Here is a 19,846-nt window from a genome sequence, read left to right on the forward strand (position 1 = left end):
GCGGCCGGAAGTGCGTACGTCTGGCGGAAGTGCTCCCCCAGCGCGCGTCCGCCAGCCCAGGACTAGCAGGTAGGCGGGGCCCCTGGCTCTCAACTCTGAGGACCAGGGGCCTGAGACGGAGAGGGAGCCCCGAAATCCTGAAGAGGTCGTTCGGGTTCTGGTCGGGGAGGGCCGAAAAGTTTCGGGGTGTTGGGTTCACGGCGACCTCTGGTGGCAACCGGGGCCTAGTCGAGCCCGGCCGCCGCAGGACCCGCGTGCGGGAGCTTCAAATTCCCCCGTGGAGACAGGATTTGGGGCCGTGGCCGGGGCTGCTCCCTGACCGCGTCCGGAAGGTTGAGGTCCAAACGCAGCTCTCTTCCAGCCGGAAACGGGAAAGGGGTGCTCTCCGCCCTTACTTCTCTGTGCCCTTCTGGACTTGACAGCTTTCCTCTAGGCGAGTCCGCGCGGGGGTTTTCTCAGTAACGCCCGCACTAGGAAACATCTCAGAAAGCCTATCCTCCCCGCCCTCCCCCCCCCACCCCCCACCCCCCACCCCCCACCCCCCACCCCCCACCCCCCACCCCCCCGCAACGAGGCCCCCTGGATGTCTTCCTAGAAAGAGGCGGGTGTGTTTCAGTTGCAGGCGGCCCCAGTGGGAGCTATCTGGACCGCTTTAGGCCAAGATTATACCTAGTGAATAAAAACTACTTGCAAATGGTTTTTCTTTCCCCAGCCAGCTCCACTTCACGGTGGTTTGTTTGCACGCCGAGCTTCTTGTAGTTCTGATGAGCAGTGTCACTTTCCTCCAGCTTATGACACTGGGACTTCAAGAGCTGGAGGTGTATGCAATTTGAGACCTGTCAGCGCCGTGCAGAGTCCAGAGTGATAAGAGACGGGTGAGCCCGGTGGGCGTGGCTCAGTGGCTGAGCGGGAACCTAGGAACCAGGAGGTCACCATTCACTCCAGGTCAGGGCACATGCCTGGGTTGCAGCTAGATCCTAGTAAGGGGTGTGCAGGAGGCAGCCAACCAACGATTCTCTCTCATCATTGATGTTTTTTTCTCTTCCTCGCTGAAATAAATAAAAAAGTTTTTGTTTTGTTTTTTTTAAAAAAAGAGACAAGTGAGCATAAATGAGTAGTTTCCTCTCCAGATTAGTTTTTGGTAAAAGATGCACCACCTTTATTGAATGCTAGATGGTGCCAGCGAGTTAATCTTTCTGGGGTAAATCTCAATGTAGCGCCAGGTTAAGGCTTTTGAAGTTTCTCTGGAATTTATTTAGAATAGCTTTATCTCCCTAAAATACGTTGTGCCTTTATACACTTCATCCAGTTATTGAGTATCGAGTCTAAGCGGAATCAGACTAATTTTCTGCGTTCAGAACTTTTACAGTTGGAGAGGAAGACAGAAAACACGCTATAATGAACTCATATAATTCAAGGAAGAAAAAAGCAGTAAATAGAGAATAAGATGTGGAATGCAGCCCTGGCCAGTGTGGCTATGTGGTTATAGCATAGGCTGCGTATGGAAGGGTCACAGGTTCGATTCTGGGTCAAGGGCACATACCTGGGTAGCTGGCTCTCTCCATGCCCTGCAGTGGGGGCGCCTGCGGGAGGCAACCAGTGAGAGAGAGCTCACATTGATGTTTCTCTTTCTCTCCCCCTCCCTCCCTTCCACTCTCTGAAAAGCAATGGAAAAAATATCCTCAGGTGAGGATTAACAACAACAACAAAAGCCAACAACCACATATAAAAAAAAGACTCCTCTTTTCATTATTGATTTGCCATTTATCCAGTACTTTCTGTGTGTGCAGCGTTGTGCTAGATGCTGGTTTATAAAGAGAAAGCAAAATCCCTACTCTCAAATAACTCACAACCTAGTGAGTGGGGGTAACCAAGGAAGGCATTATGGAGGAGGTGGACTTGAGCTAGACCCTTAAGACTGAATGACCTGGGCTTGTCAGGTAGAAAAAAAAGCAGGCTCCCAAGAGAAGGATGAAAGTTCATAGCATTTTCTGAAATAGCATGTAGTCCAGCATGGTGAGACTATAGGAAATTAATCCTGAAAAGGCACTTTCGGTCTTATCTCAGGTTTGCCTTGAATTTTACTGGAAAATACAACAGATTTAAAATAAAATTTAAATATGTATTTCCAGGAGAAATTTTACATGAGGCATAGCTATCATAAATTACACTTCTGGCTATACTCATTTACATTTACATGTTAAGAATGATTGTAGATTGTTTAGTTTTAAGAGATATGGCAGGTAGTAAAAGTAGATTTTCACTGGTTAAATTCTACCTTGAATATGACGTAAGGAATTCTCTTCACTGAAGTTCACATATCAAATCATCTGATAATGATTATGTGTAGGAAAATGTTAAATGTTTTAATATGTTACCCTAGGATTTAGGTTTCGATGAATGGTTTATATCTAATACTAGGCAATATGTGTTTCCCGAAAGGAATGTAAGTTTAATTTTTACAAATAGAAAAACTTAAATGCTATAAATGTTAGATACATACAATATCAACACCAAAATCAGTGGCTCTTCTCTACATCAGCAATAATCAGGAATTATAATAATGAAAACCCTATTCCCAATATTAACAAAAAATACAAAATATCTAAGAATAGCCAATGTTCAAGGCCTTTGTGAAAAAAATATTTTCTTTTTAAAAATTATAAAAGAAAGCCTAAATAAAATAGATATTGCTTGATAGGAAGATTCAAATTTCAAGGATACGAGTTTTCTCCACATTAGTGTCTAACTTAAATGTAAGCCCTGTCAAAATGTCAATTGAATTTATTTATTTATTGTTTATCCTCACCCGAGGATATTTTTCCATTGATATTTAGAGAGAGTGGAGGGGGAGAGACAGAGAGAAACATCAATGTGAGAGAGACACATCGATTGGTTGCCTCCCATATGGGGATTGAGCCTGCAACCGAGGTATGTGCCCTTGACTGGAATTGAACCTGGGACCCTTCAATCCGAAAGTTTACACTCTATCCACTGAACCAAGCCAGTTAGGGCTCAATTTAATTTCTAAGAAAACTTGACAGACTGATTTTAAATTCATCTAAATTTCTTCTGGAAATACATATCTAAAAGAGGAAATGCACACGAATAACCAAGAGTTATTAGGGGGAAGAAACCCACAGTAATAAAAGCAACTTCTTATCAGTTATTATTATACATCAGCTCTAAAGCTATAAAAATTAAAATAGCAAGGCAATGCCTTAGGACCAGAATATTATCAATGAAACAAACTATTGAGCCACGATTGAGTACATTAAAGGTGGCATCAATGAATACTGACCAGTAAACAGTGTTTGGACAATTGACTATCCATCTGAAAGAAAATAAAAGACCCCTGACTTCACAGCATTAGCAAAAAATGTAGGTGGCTTAAAGAGCTGAATGTTAAAAATACATATATGAAAGTTTTAGAATAGAAAAGATATATTTTTAAATCTTGAGATAATTAGGGCCTGCTTTCATGGGGCACAGACTAAGAAGACTTGAGAAGATAGATTTGACTATTATCATTATTGTGATAAAAACATCATAAGTAGAATTTAAAGTCAGGAGACAAGAGATAATATTTGCAACATAAATACAAAGTCTTCGTATCCATCTTATATAAGTCAGTAAGGGAAATACAATCCAGTAGAAATGGGCACATTTTCTTTCTTTTTTTTTAAAATATATTTTATTGATTTTTTACAGAGAGGAAGGGAGAGGGACAGATAGTTAGAAACATCAATCAGCTGCCTCCTGCACACCTCCTACTGGGGATGTGCCCACAACCAAGGTACATGCCCTTGACTGGAATCGAACCTGGGACCCTTCAGTCCGCAGGCTAATGCTCTATCCACTGAGCCAAACCAGCTAGGGCAAAATGGGCACATTTTCAAAGAAGAAATTCATATCAAAAGTTGTTCATGCCCACACAATATTAGGTAAATACACATACAACCAGCAAGATAATACTAGGAGTGTTCTTTAAAAAATATATATATTTTGCCGAAACTGGTTTGGCTCAGTGGATAGAGCGTCAGCTTGCGGACTGAAGGGTCCCAGGTTCGATTCCGGTCAAGGGCATGTACCTGGGTTGCGGGCACATCTCCAGTAGGAGATGTGCAGGAGGCAGCTGATCAATGTTTCTCTCTCATCGATGTTTCTCTCTCATCGATGTTTCTAACTCTCTATCTCTCTCCCTTCCTCTCTGTAAAAAATCAATAAAATATATTTAAATATATATATATTTTATTGATTTCAGAAAGTAAGGGAGAGGGGGAAAGATAGAAATACCAGTGATGACAGAGAATCATTGACTGGCTGCCTCCCGCACACCCCTACTAGGGATCAAGCCTGCAACCTGGGCATGTGCCCTTGGCCGGAATTAAACCTGGGACCCCTCAGTCCGCAGTCCGATGCTCCATCCACTGAGCCAAACCAGCTAGGGCCTAGGAGTGTTCTAAGTCCTGGAACATACTAAGAATGAAAAAGAATATTATAATGAATCTGTATTCACACCTGATCTATTTCTTTATAAATCTGTATTTTCATCTATCAAATCTGTTTAAGGTGAGATAAACCCACTAGTGAAGACTTCTAATTAATTCATCAAGTCAATTAAGAAGATTGCCAGGCCCTGACCAGTGTGGCTCAGTTGGTTGAGCACCATCCCATGCACCAAAGGGTTGCCAGTTCAATTCCTTGTCAGGGATCAGGGCACATGCTCTGGTTGCTGGCTCCATCCCTGGTAGGGAGCATGCAGGAGGCCACTGATAGATGTTACACTTTTGCATCGATGTTTCTGTCTGTCCCTCTCTCCCTCTCTCTCAAAAAATTAATTTTAAGAAATATTTAAAATGAAAACACTTAGAAAAAAAAGAAAGAAAACTGCCAAGCATTTTTGTGGGGTGAGTTTAAACTTTTATCTATAAATTGAGATTTTCTTTGCACAACTATCTTTCCCACACCTATAGCTAAGAAAGAGTATAGCCTATTTAAAATTTTCCTGGTATGTTGAATCATTTTAGATAGCCAACTATATACTGTATGTGGGTTTATTATTCTGTTTAGAGATTAAAATGGCTTCCAGAGGAAAGACAGAGACAAGCAAATTAAAGCAGAATTTAGAAGAACAGTTGGATAGACTAATGCAGCAATTACAAGATCTGGAGGAATGCAGGTAATAGTATAATTGTATTCTGTTACGCTGTAAAAATGGCTTTTTTCTGCAGCATGATTACAAACTCCATGAGTTCAGGCCCATGTGTGATTTGTACTCCTCCTGCAGTGCTCATAACAGTGCTTTGTCTGGTGGAGAAATTAAGTCAATGTAGGCTTTTAGGTCATAAAGGCTGGGATGTGAAAGTCTTTCATTTAATTACAAAGCAAGTGTGAACGTGGGCAAAATACTTAAGTTTCCATGTCCATATATGTGAAGTGGAAATAATAACACCTACCTTGTCTTCAGTTTTTAAAATAACCCTGATAGGGTGCTGAAGGCGGGGGGAGGGGCTTGGAGGGGAAAATGGGGGGAAAGGGGGACATATGTAATACCTTTAGCAATAAAGAATTATTAAAATAATAAAATAGCCCTGCTTGGCATCAAGCTGAGAAGGTTCTACTTGAACTTCTGGTGTATATTTAGTCTTGACTACTAAAAAGACCAAGACTCTTCAGCCATGGTAAATATTACAAATGAAGGAGCCAACAAATGCTTGGCTGGAGTAGGTGCTCCGTAAATAGTAACTGTTGTTATTTGTAGTAAGTGTTTAATAAATGCTTTGTTTGACTGATGCATAAAAATAACCTCTTACTCAAATGGCAAGCGCTGTATTCCTGTTGTATTTCAAGGTGCATAAAATTTTACCTACCATTAATGATAATAACAACTAGTACCTATTACATGCCAAGCACTTTCCATATTTCATTTAATGCTCCTAGCAACCCTATAAGAAGGACACTATTATTATCTTCAATTATAGATACAGAAAGTGAGGCTTCGCTATGTTAACAATCCTGCCCAAGTTTATATCATTGATTTATAGACTGCTTAAAAGGAAGTTATTATGTGGTTTAAATGTGCCTCATTTTGTTAAAAGAAAAATGTTTAGTTAAAGTAACCACATTGCAGCAAAATGCACACATTTTTAATATCTGAATACACCCATTATTAGTATTTTGATATTTCATTTTAGCCTTTTTCCCCAAGATATTTTTTTGTAAATATATGTATCTGAAGTCTCAGTGTACAAATACTAACATTGTTGTTTTCACTTGGAACTCTGTATTTTATATATTATATTCACTGTACTTCAGAGAGGAACTTGATGCAGATGAATATGAAGAAACCAAAAAGGAAACGCTGGAGCAACTAAGTGAATTTAATGATTCACTGAAGAAAATTATGTCTGGAAATATGACTTTGGTAGATGAACTAAGTGGAATGCAACTGGTAAGCATAATTACTTACCTAGATGACACAGTTAGGTCATTTTTTTCTTCTTTCTTTCTTTTTTTTTTTTGGTAAGTATGTTTAAGATAGAAAATTTATCCTTTATTTAGGTTTAACTTCTAGGTGAGTGTCCACTTGTGGATAAAACCGCATATGCTTCCAGATCTTTATTTAGTTACTAGAGGCCCAATGCATGGCATTGTGCACCTGTGGGGTCCCTCAGCCTAGCATGCGGGGATAGGGCCGAAACCGGCAGTCTGACATCCCCTGAGGGGTCTCTGCAAGAGGGCACAGGCCAGGCTAAGGGACCCCACCAGTGCACAATCAGGGCCGGGGAGAGATGTGGGAGGTTGGCCAGCTGGGGAGGGACTGTGGAAGGGCTCCAGGATGTGTTCGGCCCATCTCACTCAGTTCCAATCGGCAGGACACCAGCAGTAAGCTAACCTACCAGTCAGAGCGTAGGCCCCCTGGTGGTCAGTGCATGTCATAGCAAATGGTTGAGTGGCTTTAGCATATCATTAGCGTATTACACTTAGATTGGTTGAATGGACTACCAGACACTTAGCATATTAGTATTAGGCTTTTATTATATAGGATATACTTGACTCCAGTGACATGCACAGAAATAGCAAATGGAAACTAAAATTGTAATAGTATTTGATAAATAAAGAAGGCCTATTAATAACTGAAGACCCATCAATCAGTTGCAACATCTGATTCATTGGAATATTTTGGTTAGTTTTCACCTTGTATTTCTAGGCTATCCAAGCAGCTATCAGCCAGGCCTTTAAAACCCCAGAGGTCATCAGATTGTTTGCAAAGAAACAACCAGGTCAGCTTCGGACAAGGTTAGCGGAGGTAAAGTTCCTTTAAATTGATCCAATGGCTATGTGTATTTTTTTTCTTAGCCCAACAATTTGCTCATGTTATTCTGAAGTTTAAAAATTGGTCAGTTGAGAATGTACAGCACCAAGAGTGAACCCTAATGTAAACTGTTTCAGTGTAGGTTCATCAGTTGAAACAAATGTCCCACTCTGGCGGGGGATGTTTGTAATGGAGAGGCTGTGTGTGAGTGGGGGCAAGAGGTATATGGGGAATCTCAGTTCCTTTCACTCAATTTACTGTGAACCTAAAGCTGCTCTAAAAAAGTCCATTTTAAAAAAATTGGTCAAAATTCGTCCTTTGAGCAGTTATTGTTGATTTTGAATACAGAAGGTTAAACAGCAAGTGGCAGTTTAAATTGCTACTGACCACTTCTACTTGAACTCTACCGGTAAGGTTTTACTACTTACTTCTGAAGCTCTGAGTTGAAATCCCATCTAGAATTCATTAGCATTGTTTTGTGTGTGTGTGGCCTTTCTCACCTAAGGATTTCAAATGTCTTTATAAACCTGATACTTGAAGAAGTGTTTTTAAACTTGAATGTAATAAAGGCATTAATGGTTATTCGCAAGCACTGGTAATTCAGTAGGATAGTGGTTAGGAGTATGAACTTAGGTCAGACTGGCCTGGATTTGTATTCCTGCTCCATGTAGAGATATGTGACCTTGGAGAAGTTATTTTGTTCAAACTCTTGTGCCTCAATTTCCCCATCTGTAAAAAAAGGTGATAATAATAGTTTCTCCTTCTTATGGTGTTATGAGGATTAAATGAAATAATATATGTAGAGCACATATTATATGTAATATGTAATACATAAAGCACATAGAATAGTACCAATGTATAGTATATACTATCACTGTTTCTAGTGGTAAAGGCAATATTTAACCCAAGTACCAGGAGACCTGATACCAATGACCTCATTCAAGCCTATAAACCACACTTCAGTTTAATAAGTTCTTAGAGGATGGATGGATCCTCTCTAAACTCTACTACTAAACAGTTTGTAACTAAGACTGGTTACGATTAGCATTAAGATTTATTAGAACTGTGTAATAGCATTTCTATCATGTTTGTCTTGAATTGTTTCTATAATTCCTTATAATATTAATCAGCTAGAGGATATTTTTTAAAGAAGTAGACCCGAAGAGCTGTATTTTATGCATAGAATGTTTTTAGCTTAAATACCATATGCTTTGTGTTCATCCATTATAGATGGATAGAGATCTCATGGTTGGAAAGCTGGAAAGAGACTTGTACACTCAACAGAAAGTGGAGATATTAACAGCTCTCAGGAAACTTGGAGAGAAGGTACCTGTGTTTAATTTAATATAAGATAGCAGTAGCCATAAAGAAAAGGTGTAAAGTATTTGGTACAGAACTTCTTGATCTGTGATCTAGTTTATAGCCCTGAGGCATTCTTAGCAGTGGTTCCTAGAACTGCTTGTTAAGATTTGAACCCACTACACCGGACTTGTTTTGCTTTGTTTAGCTGACTGCAGATGATGAGGCCTTTTTATCAGCAAATGCAGGTGCTATTCTCAGCCAGTTCGAGAAAGTCTCTACAGACCTTGGTGAGTATCTCGTATTTCTGAAAGTTGGACATGAATTACTGTCCGATGGACAGATAGCGTAGGTGAGATAACATGATGGCTTTCTCAGATTGAGTTTAGAAGTAAAACCAGAATTGTGTTCTTTATAAATCCCTTTTATTGAGTTTATTTCCCAATACTTTATAATCAAACAATTAAGTTAATATAGCCTAATGCTTTAAGAATATTTGTCATCTAAATGTAAATATAAAAGTAAACTAAATTTTTACCATTTGCAACCAATAAGAGACCCTTGGAGCTGATTGTTGGAGGGGAAGGAAACTGGGATGGCAAGGGGAAAGCTTGGGGGAATGCGCTGGTAATAGAAGGGAACTTTATCTCTGTTTCAATATGTATGTGATAAGTTTTCGCCTCTTTGCCTAGAACTGTAAATGCATTTGAAATGACCTTTTCGTTTTCATTTATGTGTCTCTCTCTTAGGCTCTGGAGACAAAGTTCTTGCTTTGGCAAGTTTTGAGGTTGAAAAAACAAAAAAATGACGTGGTGTGGAAGCTTGGGACAGTGATCACATTCTTGTTGTAAATGGCATTTTTCTTCTGGGGATTTCGAGTCATTGCAAAGAAATCAAGAGATTCTTCAAGTGCATTCATAACCTAAGAAAAGGTGACAAAACATACTCGTGGCTTCTGTTTGTGCCCTTCACCATTGTGCTTTGTGTAGGGCAATCTTCTTGGGTGATCCTGGACTTGGTGGGATGGAGGGATCACTAGACCTATTCCTTATGATTTGTCTGTTTAAAGAGAATATAGAAAATAGTTTCTGTTCCTTTAAAGCTCTTTGTTTTTCGGTGCTGATAGTAAATGAAAAGATACGAACTAGAGATTCTTTTCTGCTCAGAATTTATCCCCACTTGTGTTGGAGTGAATAGCGTAGCAACAACATTAATAGACCTCATAAGTGTTCATAGAATTTTAGAGTCCTAAGTGATCTTAGAAGTCATTTTCACTTAATAAACAAGGAAACCGAGGCTCAGAAAGAAAGTGACTTGCTTAACGTCACATCAGAGAGTTGGGGATAAAACTTGGGGGTCCAAACTCCCCATTTCGTGTCCATTGAATTTTATTTTTTTTCAACCTATGTTGTTCTTTGAAAATAATTAACATATATTTGTACAAGTCCATGTTTATAAAAATTCTATGTCCTAACAAAAGTTGTCACTAAGGGACCATTCCCCGGCCTGTAAGCTCTCCTGATGAATAGGGCCTATTGTCTCTCGGAGTTTTGAGCTTGGAACAGTGGCAGCCCTGTTGAGAGCCTCCTGAAGTAACTTAACCTCCTGTGTTGTTTCACCAGGGCAGTAATTGGAAGTGGCAGCTAGAGGCCCTCCCTGTGTGTGACCTCTTTGCTAAAACCCGTTGGGTGGTGACTGCAGATTACTGTTTACTAGTCAGTTTTGGGAGAGACATAAAATACGCTCTGAGGAGAAGCAGGGTTCTCTCCTGAGTGTTTACACCTCTGCATATAGATGTCCCCATTTGCATGTATGTTGTTCCTAGGCTCTGGCTATTTTATAGTCTTTCATATGTTTCTCAATACTCTTTTTCTTTGCACTTTATACAAATTAAAAAAATCTTTAAAGCTCCATATAAACTGTAAACTCAACTAGGTGCTCTGTCAACTAGACAAAATAGGGGAACTCAGATACATGAATGCCTTATTTGGAGCTGTTAATGGGTAATTTTTCATATATTGGTTTATGATGGCCCAAAACTCATTGAAATTGTGACAAACCAAGAAAAGGCAAATTATCTGCTCTTCATTTAGGGCTTTATGGCCAATCATCATTACTTCATTATTCTATATTTTTGTTTTAACCACGGTGAAATTCACATAACATAACATTCACCATTTTAAAGTGTACAGCTCAGTGGCATTTAGAACATTCACAGTATTATACGATCACCACCACTGTTTAGTTCCAAAACATCTTCATTAGAAACTCCCTGTTCCCTCCCAGCCCTGCAGCCACCACTAATTTACTTCCTATCTCTGTGCATTTCCCTAAGCTGGATATTTCATAGAAATACATCCGGACAGTATGTGACCTTTGTGTCTGGCTTCTTTCAGTTAGTGTAATATTTTCGAGCTTAACCCACATCAGTGTGTCATTCCTTTTAACAGGGAAAATGTTCCCTTGCTTGGGTGCCCTATCGTGTTTTTCCATTTATCTCTTGATGAACATTTCCCCCCACTTATTGGCTATTGTGCTATTAACATTGGTGTGTAGGTACTTGTTTCAGTACCTGTTTTCAGCTCTTTTGGATATAGTACCTGGGAATGGCATTGCTGTGTTGTTGTTTCAAGCCTTAGCAAGCTTCCCCTCCCCCTCCAGTAGCAGGATGAGGAAAATTAGCAATATTTTGTATTTAAAAGGGGCCTAGATGAATCTGGGGTCCTTAATTTTGGTTTCCCTTAAACTTTCTATTAGACCAACATCAGTGAAATATTTCATCATTAACCACATTAATATATTCATTTTGTAAGCAATAACTAGTACTCAATTTAAAATTAATCTTCCTTTAAAAGAGGTCAAGTTTGCGGTGCCTAGCAAGACACTGCCAATCATGACCTTGTGCTCTTTGACAGGTTACTTCAGCTTTTTGAGCCTCTTTTTCCTCTTCTGTTCAGTGGGGATAATAGAACCGACTACCACACAGGATTACCGTGATTACTGTGCGTTCCCCTCTCTTCCTTAGGACAGAAACAAGTTTTGCATTGGGGTTAATCCACCACTTAACAGTTCTTTCAAGGGCCTATGATATATTTTCTTTCACAAATTTGATATTGAATTCAGAATAATAATTTGAAAAATAAATCATTTGAAAATTCTATACAGCTATAGTTATTAAATGACTTGCAAACTGTTTCCTGTTATATTTTGCTATATTTAATCTTCTAGTGTTTTAGACCTCTTGGGAGGTCTCAAACTGCAATAACTAATGCTGAGGCAGCTAACTTTTTTACATCCTTGGGTCAGGCTAATATTTTCATGAACAGAATTCTTGTTTTTTCAAAGAACTGGAGGAAGCAAAGTAAATTCCAATGAGCAAGTGTCCAACTGGGCTGTTTAATGAAACCTAGTAATTTAAAACAACTCCTACGTTTCAGTGCTTTGTTTTGTCCTGTGAGTGGTAAGGTAAGTATTCTAGGTGGGTGGTAGAGGCAGAACCAAGAAATAGAATGAGTTGTTCTCAGGAAGGAGTTGGAGTTGGGACAGATGGATTGTTAACTTTGATAAGTCTTTTATTGAAGACACTCAGCCAAAGAATGATCATCTTAGGCAAAAGAAAAGACTACAGATCCACCATTGCTGTGGTATCGTATTACAGTAAATGATGGATAGTTTGAAATTATTACAGAAAAAAATAAACCCAGACCATTTTGCCTAGAGCTTTTCAACCACTTTCCTGTCTTTTCTTTTTTTTTCTTTTTTCTCTTATTCTGTTCATGATTAGGACCAAAGAATGCTCTTCTTAGCCTCTGAAAATGTTTTCCAGCATTAATATGTAAATTAAAACTGCCAGCATTCCCACAGACCCCTGAACAAGTTGTAATTGCTCCCAGTCTGTCTGGTCTGAAGTTCAAAGGTTTAGAAACTGAGTTAACTAGCATTTAACATTTTCATTAAGTCACAAAAACACAGGTTAAAACTATGGCTGTCTAGATATTCCCCTAGAATATGGCCTTTTGACCTCCTGACTTTCTTTTTGAAACCCCTCTCTCCCTGCTCACACTGATAGCCAAGTGAAAAGACTATAATGCTGAAAGGCCTCAGACACAAGGTGTCAGTAGTGTTCCCAAGCGTTCACAACGGGGAGTCCATGCTGTTGCAAGCAAAGGATTAGACAGGTTGAGAGGTTTGAGGCTGCCAGTTGAAGCTTTCTAACGCTTGTTTTCCTCTGAGATGATCACATTTCTTACAGCCTCAGACAGCGGACTATAGTTGACAATAACTAAACTAGTAAAAAATCATTTTCTGTAAAGAAGGTCAAGGAGAACCACTAATTTTCTTTTGAATTAGGAAAGAGGGAGATAATGCTAGTAGGGTTCTTTGTAAGGTTATGCATCAGCCACAGATCTCTGCCCTGACTTCTGGCAACTGCAATTATGACCATAAATTTTTAGGCCTTCCCACAAGAACTTCTGATTTTTTTTTTTTATAATCATAATTTCAGTACATGGTGCAAGAGCCTAAGTTATCTTAATTGTGTCTGTTTAAACTAAAATGTCTTAGCAGGAGGGGTACTTTGCTTTTTGTTACTATTCAGTCATCATATTACATGGAGGTGTTCTTTCCGATAAGAGGAGATGAATGTTTTCTTGGCTTGTGTTCCCTTCGGCCTGGTGTTATTCCTCCAATACTCCTAAACCAAGCCAAGTTGAAAACTGAAACAGTTATCCCCAGTGATAATCAAAGAGATAGGTAATTTAGCAAAAGCAGATATTTGGCCTGGATTAGATAATAACGATTGCCTTAACCCTGATTTGCTTGTGACCTTAGAAAATGCGGTGCTTTACTACGTCTTTAAAAGAAAAGATAACCTGACCTGGCTGAGTAGTTCAGTTGGTTGGAACGTTGTCCTAAAAAGAAAAAATAGATAACTTTGTTAGCATCTCAAATTTGACATACATCAAGTTTATTCCAGGTCTTGGACAATTGTACCTTAGATTTGGTTTATATAGCTCTGAGCATATACTCATTTATTTAAATATCTTGTTTCATGTTTACTCATGAAAGGAACATGTGTACATTTGGAGCAAACAGGTGAACTCTCAGCCCCTTAGCCTCAGCCTTGTGGCATTTCTTTTCATCCTGCCAAAAGTATGGTGATTTATTCCTCTGCAAGAAAATGGCATGAACAAGATCCCACATAAAGGAGCGTAGGTAGATATGCCTAAATCCACCTTGCATTCTTAGAAAGGAAAATGTGGGCTCTGTCTTTCAACTTGTGAACTTGGAGGAGAAGTGAGAGAGATGAGCATTTGCTCGCTCATGTGCAGGCCTCTTCTGGAGTCGCTCCCACAAGGCACTATGACAGCAGTGGGCAAACTACGGCCCGCGGGCCGGATCTGGCCGTTTGAAATGAATAAAACTAAAAACGAAAAAAGACCGTACCCTTTTATGTAATGATGTTTACTTTGAATTTATATTAGTTCACACAAACACTCCATCCATGCTTTTGTTCCGGCCCTCCGGTCCAGTTTAAGAACCCATTGTGGCCCTAAGTCAAAAAGTTTGCCCACCCTGCACTATGACCTCCCACAGTGCTGCTCTTGCCAGAGTGGGAGGTTGATTGTGCCAGGTTCATTTTGTTCCAATCAAAGCACCGGACAGGGGTGTGCACTAGGCCCTTTTGGTTTGAAAAACTCAAAAGGTGCTTTCCCTGGTGGGGATTATATCTTGGAATTTATGGGAAGAAATCATGTTTTGGAAAAATCTTAATGACAGTGTGGGAGCAGGGAAAGTTTCTATCTGCTACCTCTTCTAGTATGTCATTTATTCTTTCCTTAGACATTTACTGAGGGCTGATATATGCAGACACAATACTTGGCTCTTTTTGTCAGATTTTCTAAAATGGTATTGGGTGGAATCCTTTTTTAAAAAAAAGTGAGACTCTTCAGTGTTTATATAGATAATAGCTATCCAGCTGCATTGCCAAGAGGTTTATTTTACAGTGATAAAATTGTGTTACAAAGACCTCCCAATAAACAAAGTTGTTACTCTATCATGGTTAGCTGGGTTCTTAGAATTTATTTCAGCTGTGTATCTATCTAGAATAGTATGCTTGGAAATAATCCTGATCTATACAATTTGATCTAAGTGATCTCTTTCAACTATGATTTTATCTCATCTTTTAATCAACCTTGTAAACTGTATGTCTCATTAAAATATTTATGTAATTAAGTTGTTTTGGAGAATATTAAATGGCGAGAAAGCTGGAATACTACTGTAGGGGAGGGAAAATATCTTTCCTCTACCCTTTTATGTTCTTGGCTGAGGTTCCTATAACAAAAGACAGATTAACACAGTGGTTCTCAACCTGTAGGTCGCGACCCCTTTGGGGGTCGAACGACCCTTTCACAGGGGTCACCTAAGACCATCGGAAAACACATATATAATTACATATTGTTTTTGTGATTAATCACTATGCTTTAATTATGTTCAAATTGTAACAACAAAATTGGGGGTCACTACAACATGAGGAACTGTATTAAAGGGTTTCGGCACTAGGAAGGTTGAGAACCACTGGATTAACAAGAGCAAATCATACAAATTTATTTAATATAAGTTTTATGTGACATGGGAGCCTTCATAAAGAAATGAAGACCCGAGAAACAAACCTGAGTGTTTTTAATGCTAGCTTTTTATTTAAAAAAATTTATTCCTCACCCAAAGATATGTTTATTGATTTTTTTTTTTTATAGGCAGGAGGGGGAGGGAGAGAGAGAGAAGCATCGATGTGAGAAACATTGATCAGTTACTTCCCATATGCACCCTAATCTGGGATCAAACCTGCAACCTAGACTTGTGCCTTTACCAGGAATTGACTCTACAACCTTTTGGTGTACAAGGCAACACTCCAACCAAATGAGCTACCCAGCCAGGGCTATGCTAGCTTTGATGAAGAGTGGAAAGTCATGGAAAGATGTGATAGGGCAAAGGCAATGGGAAATAAAGATCATAATATGAAATGTAGTAAACAGAGGAAAACTTAGCAACATCTCTTTGTTCAGATTCCCCTCTGTGTCCCTTCTCTTCGAGGTAAGGTTCTCCTTTCCTCCAGGTATTGGGAAGGCACCTTTCATGAAGGCTTTATGACCTGTTGCAGGGGAAAGTCGAAAGTCCTTCCTGCCCCTGTCACTTCTCAAATTCCTTCATCTTCAAATGCCAAGTTGCCAGATTTTGGGGTAGCATGTCCTGAACCTCATCATTCCATTTCTAGTACTAATTCTGCCATTCTTATACTTAATTTTTACCCCATTTTCTCAAGTCATCTTCCAACTATTCATGTAGACATTTTTGTGAGGAATGGTTATTAACTATATAAATTACTTTGAAACTACAATTTAAGGAACTGTATAAAAGCTAAATAGTACCACTTGTATTTAAAATCTTAAACACTTTAAGATTAATAAATAAAATGGAGGCATTGTGTTTGGTTTGACTAAAGGAAGCTTGTGTTCATATTCTAGATATTTGAAGTAATGGGAAATAAAGATCATAATATGAAATTAATGTGGTGAAAAGGCTGACAATTCTGTTACTCCTGTTTTTCCCTTTCTTGGAGGTGAACTAAATTACTTTTTCTGTTATATTTTCTCTGAATGTAAATTGGGCTACAGAGATCTTATAATAACCCAAGACATCCTAATGAAAGAATATTTGTGTGTTAATATTACAGTCTGCCTCTGCAGGGTGTCATGAACAGCAGAAATGGAAGGCAAATTAAAACTGGTCCCTTTATCTCTTGCAGACACTGTAGCCCCTTTAGCGCGCTGCTTCAGTCTCCTACTCTGAAAAGAAATTAAGTAGAAATTGCCTGCTCAGAGTTTTAAAAAATCACAAGTGTCACCTGGGTGCTTTCTTAAGGACTCACTCCTCTTCCCTGTGAGCTGTCTTCTGTTCTTTCCTAAGAGAGCTTTTCTACTTATTGGTGAAATGAGTGTCCCTTTCTTTTCTGCCTGTATTTAGCCACCAATTAGTAGATGAGCAGAAATGCTGCACGCTGAGTGCGGTGCTAGGGGCGCGGAAGAGGCTGACACTAGATGCTGCAAGCTATAAAAGCGCCTTTTTATCTTCCAGGAGAGGTCCTCGGTAGGTTGCTCTGCCCCCTGGAGCCTGGAGCTATTTCAGTCTAACTACTCATTAAAGTCAATCTGAGATACTGCTGAAGCCTTTGGATTCTTGAAGTGATTTGCCTCCACTTGAATTCAGCTAAAAATAGTTCACTTTTACTCCCCACAGGGCTGCTCCTGAGTTCCATGAACTCTCCCCTCAGACTCCCACCCCACCCAAAGTATTGATGTCCACAGCAAGGCTAGCTTCTTATTAAAGACTGTTGCTGTGAATGCATGCCTCACTGCAAGAAGGACAGGAAAGGAAGAACCCAGTGAAAGCTGAGCCCAAGAATGTGAGATAAGAAATCAGGACTGCCCGCTGGTGTGGCCCTGGTTGAGTGTCAACCCATGAACTAAGAGGTCACTGGTTCAATTCCTGGTCAGGGAACATGTCTGGGTTGCAGGCTTGATCCCCAGTAGGGGGGGGTGTAGGAAGCAGCTGATCAATGATTCTCTCTCATCGATGTTTCTGTCTCTCTATCCCTCTCCCTTCTCTCTCTCTAAAATCAATAAGAATATATTTTAAAAAGAAATCAGGACTTTGGTAAATAAACACACACACAAACCCACAGATTTTCTTTTCCGCTCAAGTAAATTATTTTTAAAAAGAAAAACCCAAATTATATCTAAAAATTGATGAGAGTGTAGAGTAATGTGCCATACCCCTCCAAATAAATTACCTACTATGCCTTTCCATTTGGAAAACATTGTAGACTAGTAGGTAGCCTTGGAGCCATGGGCAGGAGAGTGAGCATTTCTGGGCAAGCTGGAGCCAGCCCTGACAGGAGGAAACTCATCTCATGTTTACTTAGAAATAAGTGCAAGAAGGGATCGATTTATTTCTTAAAACTTATAAAACCATTCATCATTACTGCATGTGCGTCTGATCACCTACAAACCATATATGTACTGCATCCACAGACACAATGAAAAAATTGGGGTCAAAGACCCTAAACCAGCAGTTCTCAACCTGTGGGTCGTGACCCCTTTGGCGGTCGAACGACCCTTTCACAGGGGTCGCCTAAGACCATCCTGCATATCAGATATTTACATTACGATTCATAACAGGAGCAACATTACAGTTATGAAGTAGCAACGAAAATAATTTTATGGTTGGGTCACAACATGAGGAACTGTATTTAAAGGGCCAGAAGGCTGAGAACCCACTGCCCTAAACTGTTCTGTAAATGATCAAAATAATTCTAGACTGGTAATATTACACCAGTTTTCCATTGCATCTATCAAGGGCTTTGGGGAAAGTAAAGTTCTTGTTTGGGAGCTAAAGCAAGGTGGCTTAGGATGAAGAGAGCAAGACTACTATTTATGTCGTTTCCATCAGAATGGAAAATGCCTTGATTATAACTGCTGTGATATATTAGAGTGTTACTCAACAAATATTCACACCTCCGTCCCTTGGGGTGGAATAGACTTCCTCACCCCACTGTTTAGGGCCTGGCCATGAAACAATTTGGTCAAGGGAATGTTTGTGGATGTGACTCCTGGAGAGGTCTTCAATGTGCGTCCACAGTTTGCCTTGGGACTCTTTCTCTTCTGCCATTCATCAAAAGAGTATGACCCAGGTAGAATCTAGTCCAAAGAGAATGAGGGGACATGTGGAACAGACAATCCCAATCTTCAGCCAAACCCTGCTGACCCCAACCCAGCCCAGCAGAGTCATAGTCAACCCATGACCTGAAGTGGCCCACACTAGGCAATTCACAGATACCTGAGCAAAATAACTAATGCTTGTTTAAGCCACTGAGTTTTGAGGTGGTTGTTATGCAGCAATAGCTGACTGATACACCATTCTTGTTCCTTTTTAGTCCATTCTCCATGCTAAAGCCATAGTCATCTATTTAAATACAAATCCAACCATGTCACGCCCTTGTTTAAACCTTTCAATGGTTCTCATTACTTTTGGAATAAAGACCTATGAAGTTCTCTAGATTTTTATGTATAATAAAGTCCCACGTACTCGGAGCTGGAGATATGAATAAGGTATGTAATTCCAACTGGTGCCATAGCTAACGTGAGGGGTAGGGGTGTGCCTGCCTTTCGTAGTGACCTCAGAACCTCTTGGTGAAACCGCAGCCTTGATTGCACATTGCAAAGGGGCATCAGTCAGCATGTGCAGGGGTCGTATGAAGTCATCCGAACTAGCTCTCAACCCGAACTGCCATTTGCAGCTGCTGGTGACAGTGGCTCTGCTCTAAGCCACTTTTTAACAATTGCATTTTTTTCTGATTATATTTTTTAACGTACTTGGGTGTTTACGCCTATGAGTTTTTATGTACTCTTGGTGATGTTTCGGCTTTACGTCCTCTTCTAACGTCAGGAAAGTACCACTGTTTGTTTGCAGTCGTATTGTGTAACCAGCCTTCCGCGGCTTCCATGTACAATACAGTAATTAATATTGTGCAAGTGTAAAACACTTCTGTTATGAAAGCAGTGTCTGGAAAATAAGAAATTATTAAAATGGTTACAAAATACTAAAAAAAAAGACCTATGACGTTCTCTAGGATCTGGGCGTGGCATCTCCCAGCCTCATTGGGGCCTCTTTCCCCATCACTCTGCACTCCAGCCGTCTGGCTTTCTCGCTCAGTTGTGTGATGTCACCATGCTCTCTTTTCTCCTCATGGCCTTTCTGTAGTTCTACTGTGTGCTCTCCCCACTCTTGTCTAGTTAACTCCTACTTACACCTCAAGTGTAAGCTTCAGTGTTACTTTCCCATAGAACTCTCCTTGATGCAAGGTTTGATTCCCAATTACATGGTTTCCCATCCCATTGTATTTCAGCTTTTAGCGTTCAACTACAGTTGCGATGAGTTATTTAGTAGTAACTCATAGGTGTCTGTCTGACCCTTCATCAGGACAAGGACAAGATGTGTCTGATTTGCACTTTATCCCTTGCCTAGCACAGTGGCATGTACCTGGGAAGTACTCAATATTTTTTGAATAAGTGATTGACTACAGAGACTAGACTGAACAAAAGCCAGAGGAGAGGTCACATGTGATGTGGAAGATCTGAATTAGCTCAATAGAAAGAAAGGGCCTATAAGAAC

General features: G+C 39.8%; 1 protein-coding gene across 1 annotated transcript; it reads left to right on the forward strand.

The window, feature by feature from the left end:
- The first annotated feature begins 22 nt into the window (after window positions 1-22).
- Window positions 23-11,810, forward strand: LZIC (leucine zipper and CTNNBIP1 domain containing). The gene is made up of 7 exons (XM_081087916.1): window positions 23-69; window positions 5,074-5,182; window positions 6,319-6,454; window positions 7,214-7,312; window positions 8,549-8,644; window positions 8,826-8,907; window positions 9,367-11,810. Exons 2-7 carry the CDS (start codon window positions 5,082-5,084, stop codon window positions 9,423-9,425), a joined length of 573 nt encoding a protein of 190 aa, XP_080944042.1. The 5' UTR covers window positions 23-69; window positions 5,074-5,081; the 3' UTR covers window positions 9,426-11,810.
- Window positions 11,811-19,846: the final 8,036 nt, after the last annotated feature.

This window comes from Myotis nattereri (assembly GCF_964212035.1).
Source record: "Myotis nattereri genome assembly, chromosome: 3".
Taxonomy (NCBI): domain Eukaryota; kingdom Metazoa; phylum Chordata; class Mammalia; order Chiroptera; family Vespertilionidae; genus Myotis; species Myotis nattereri.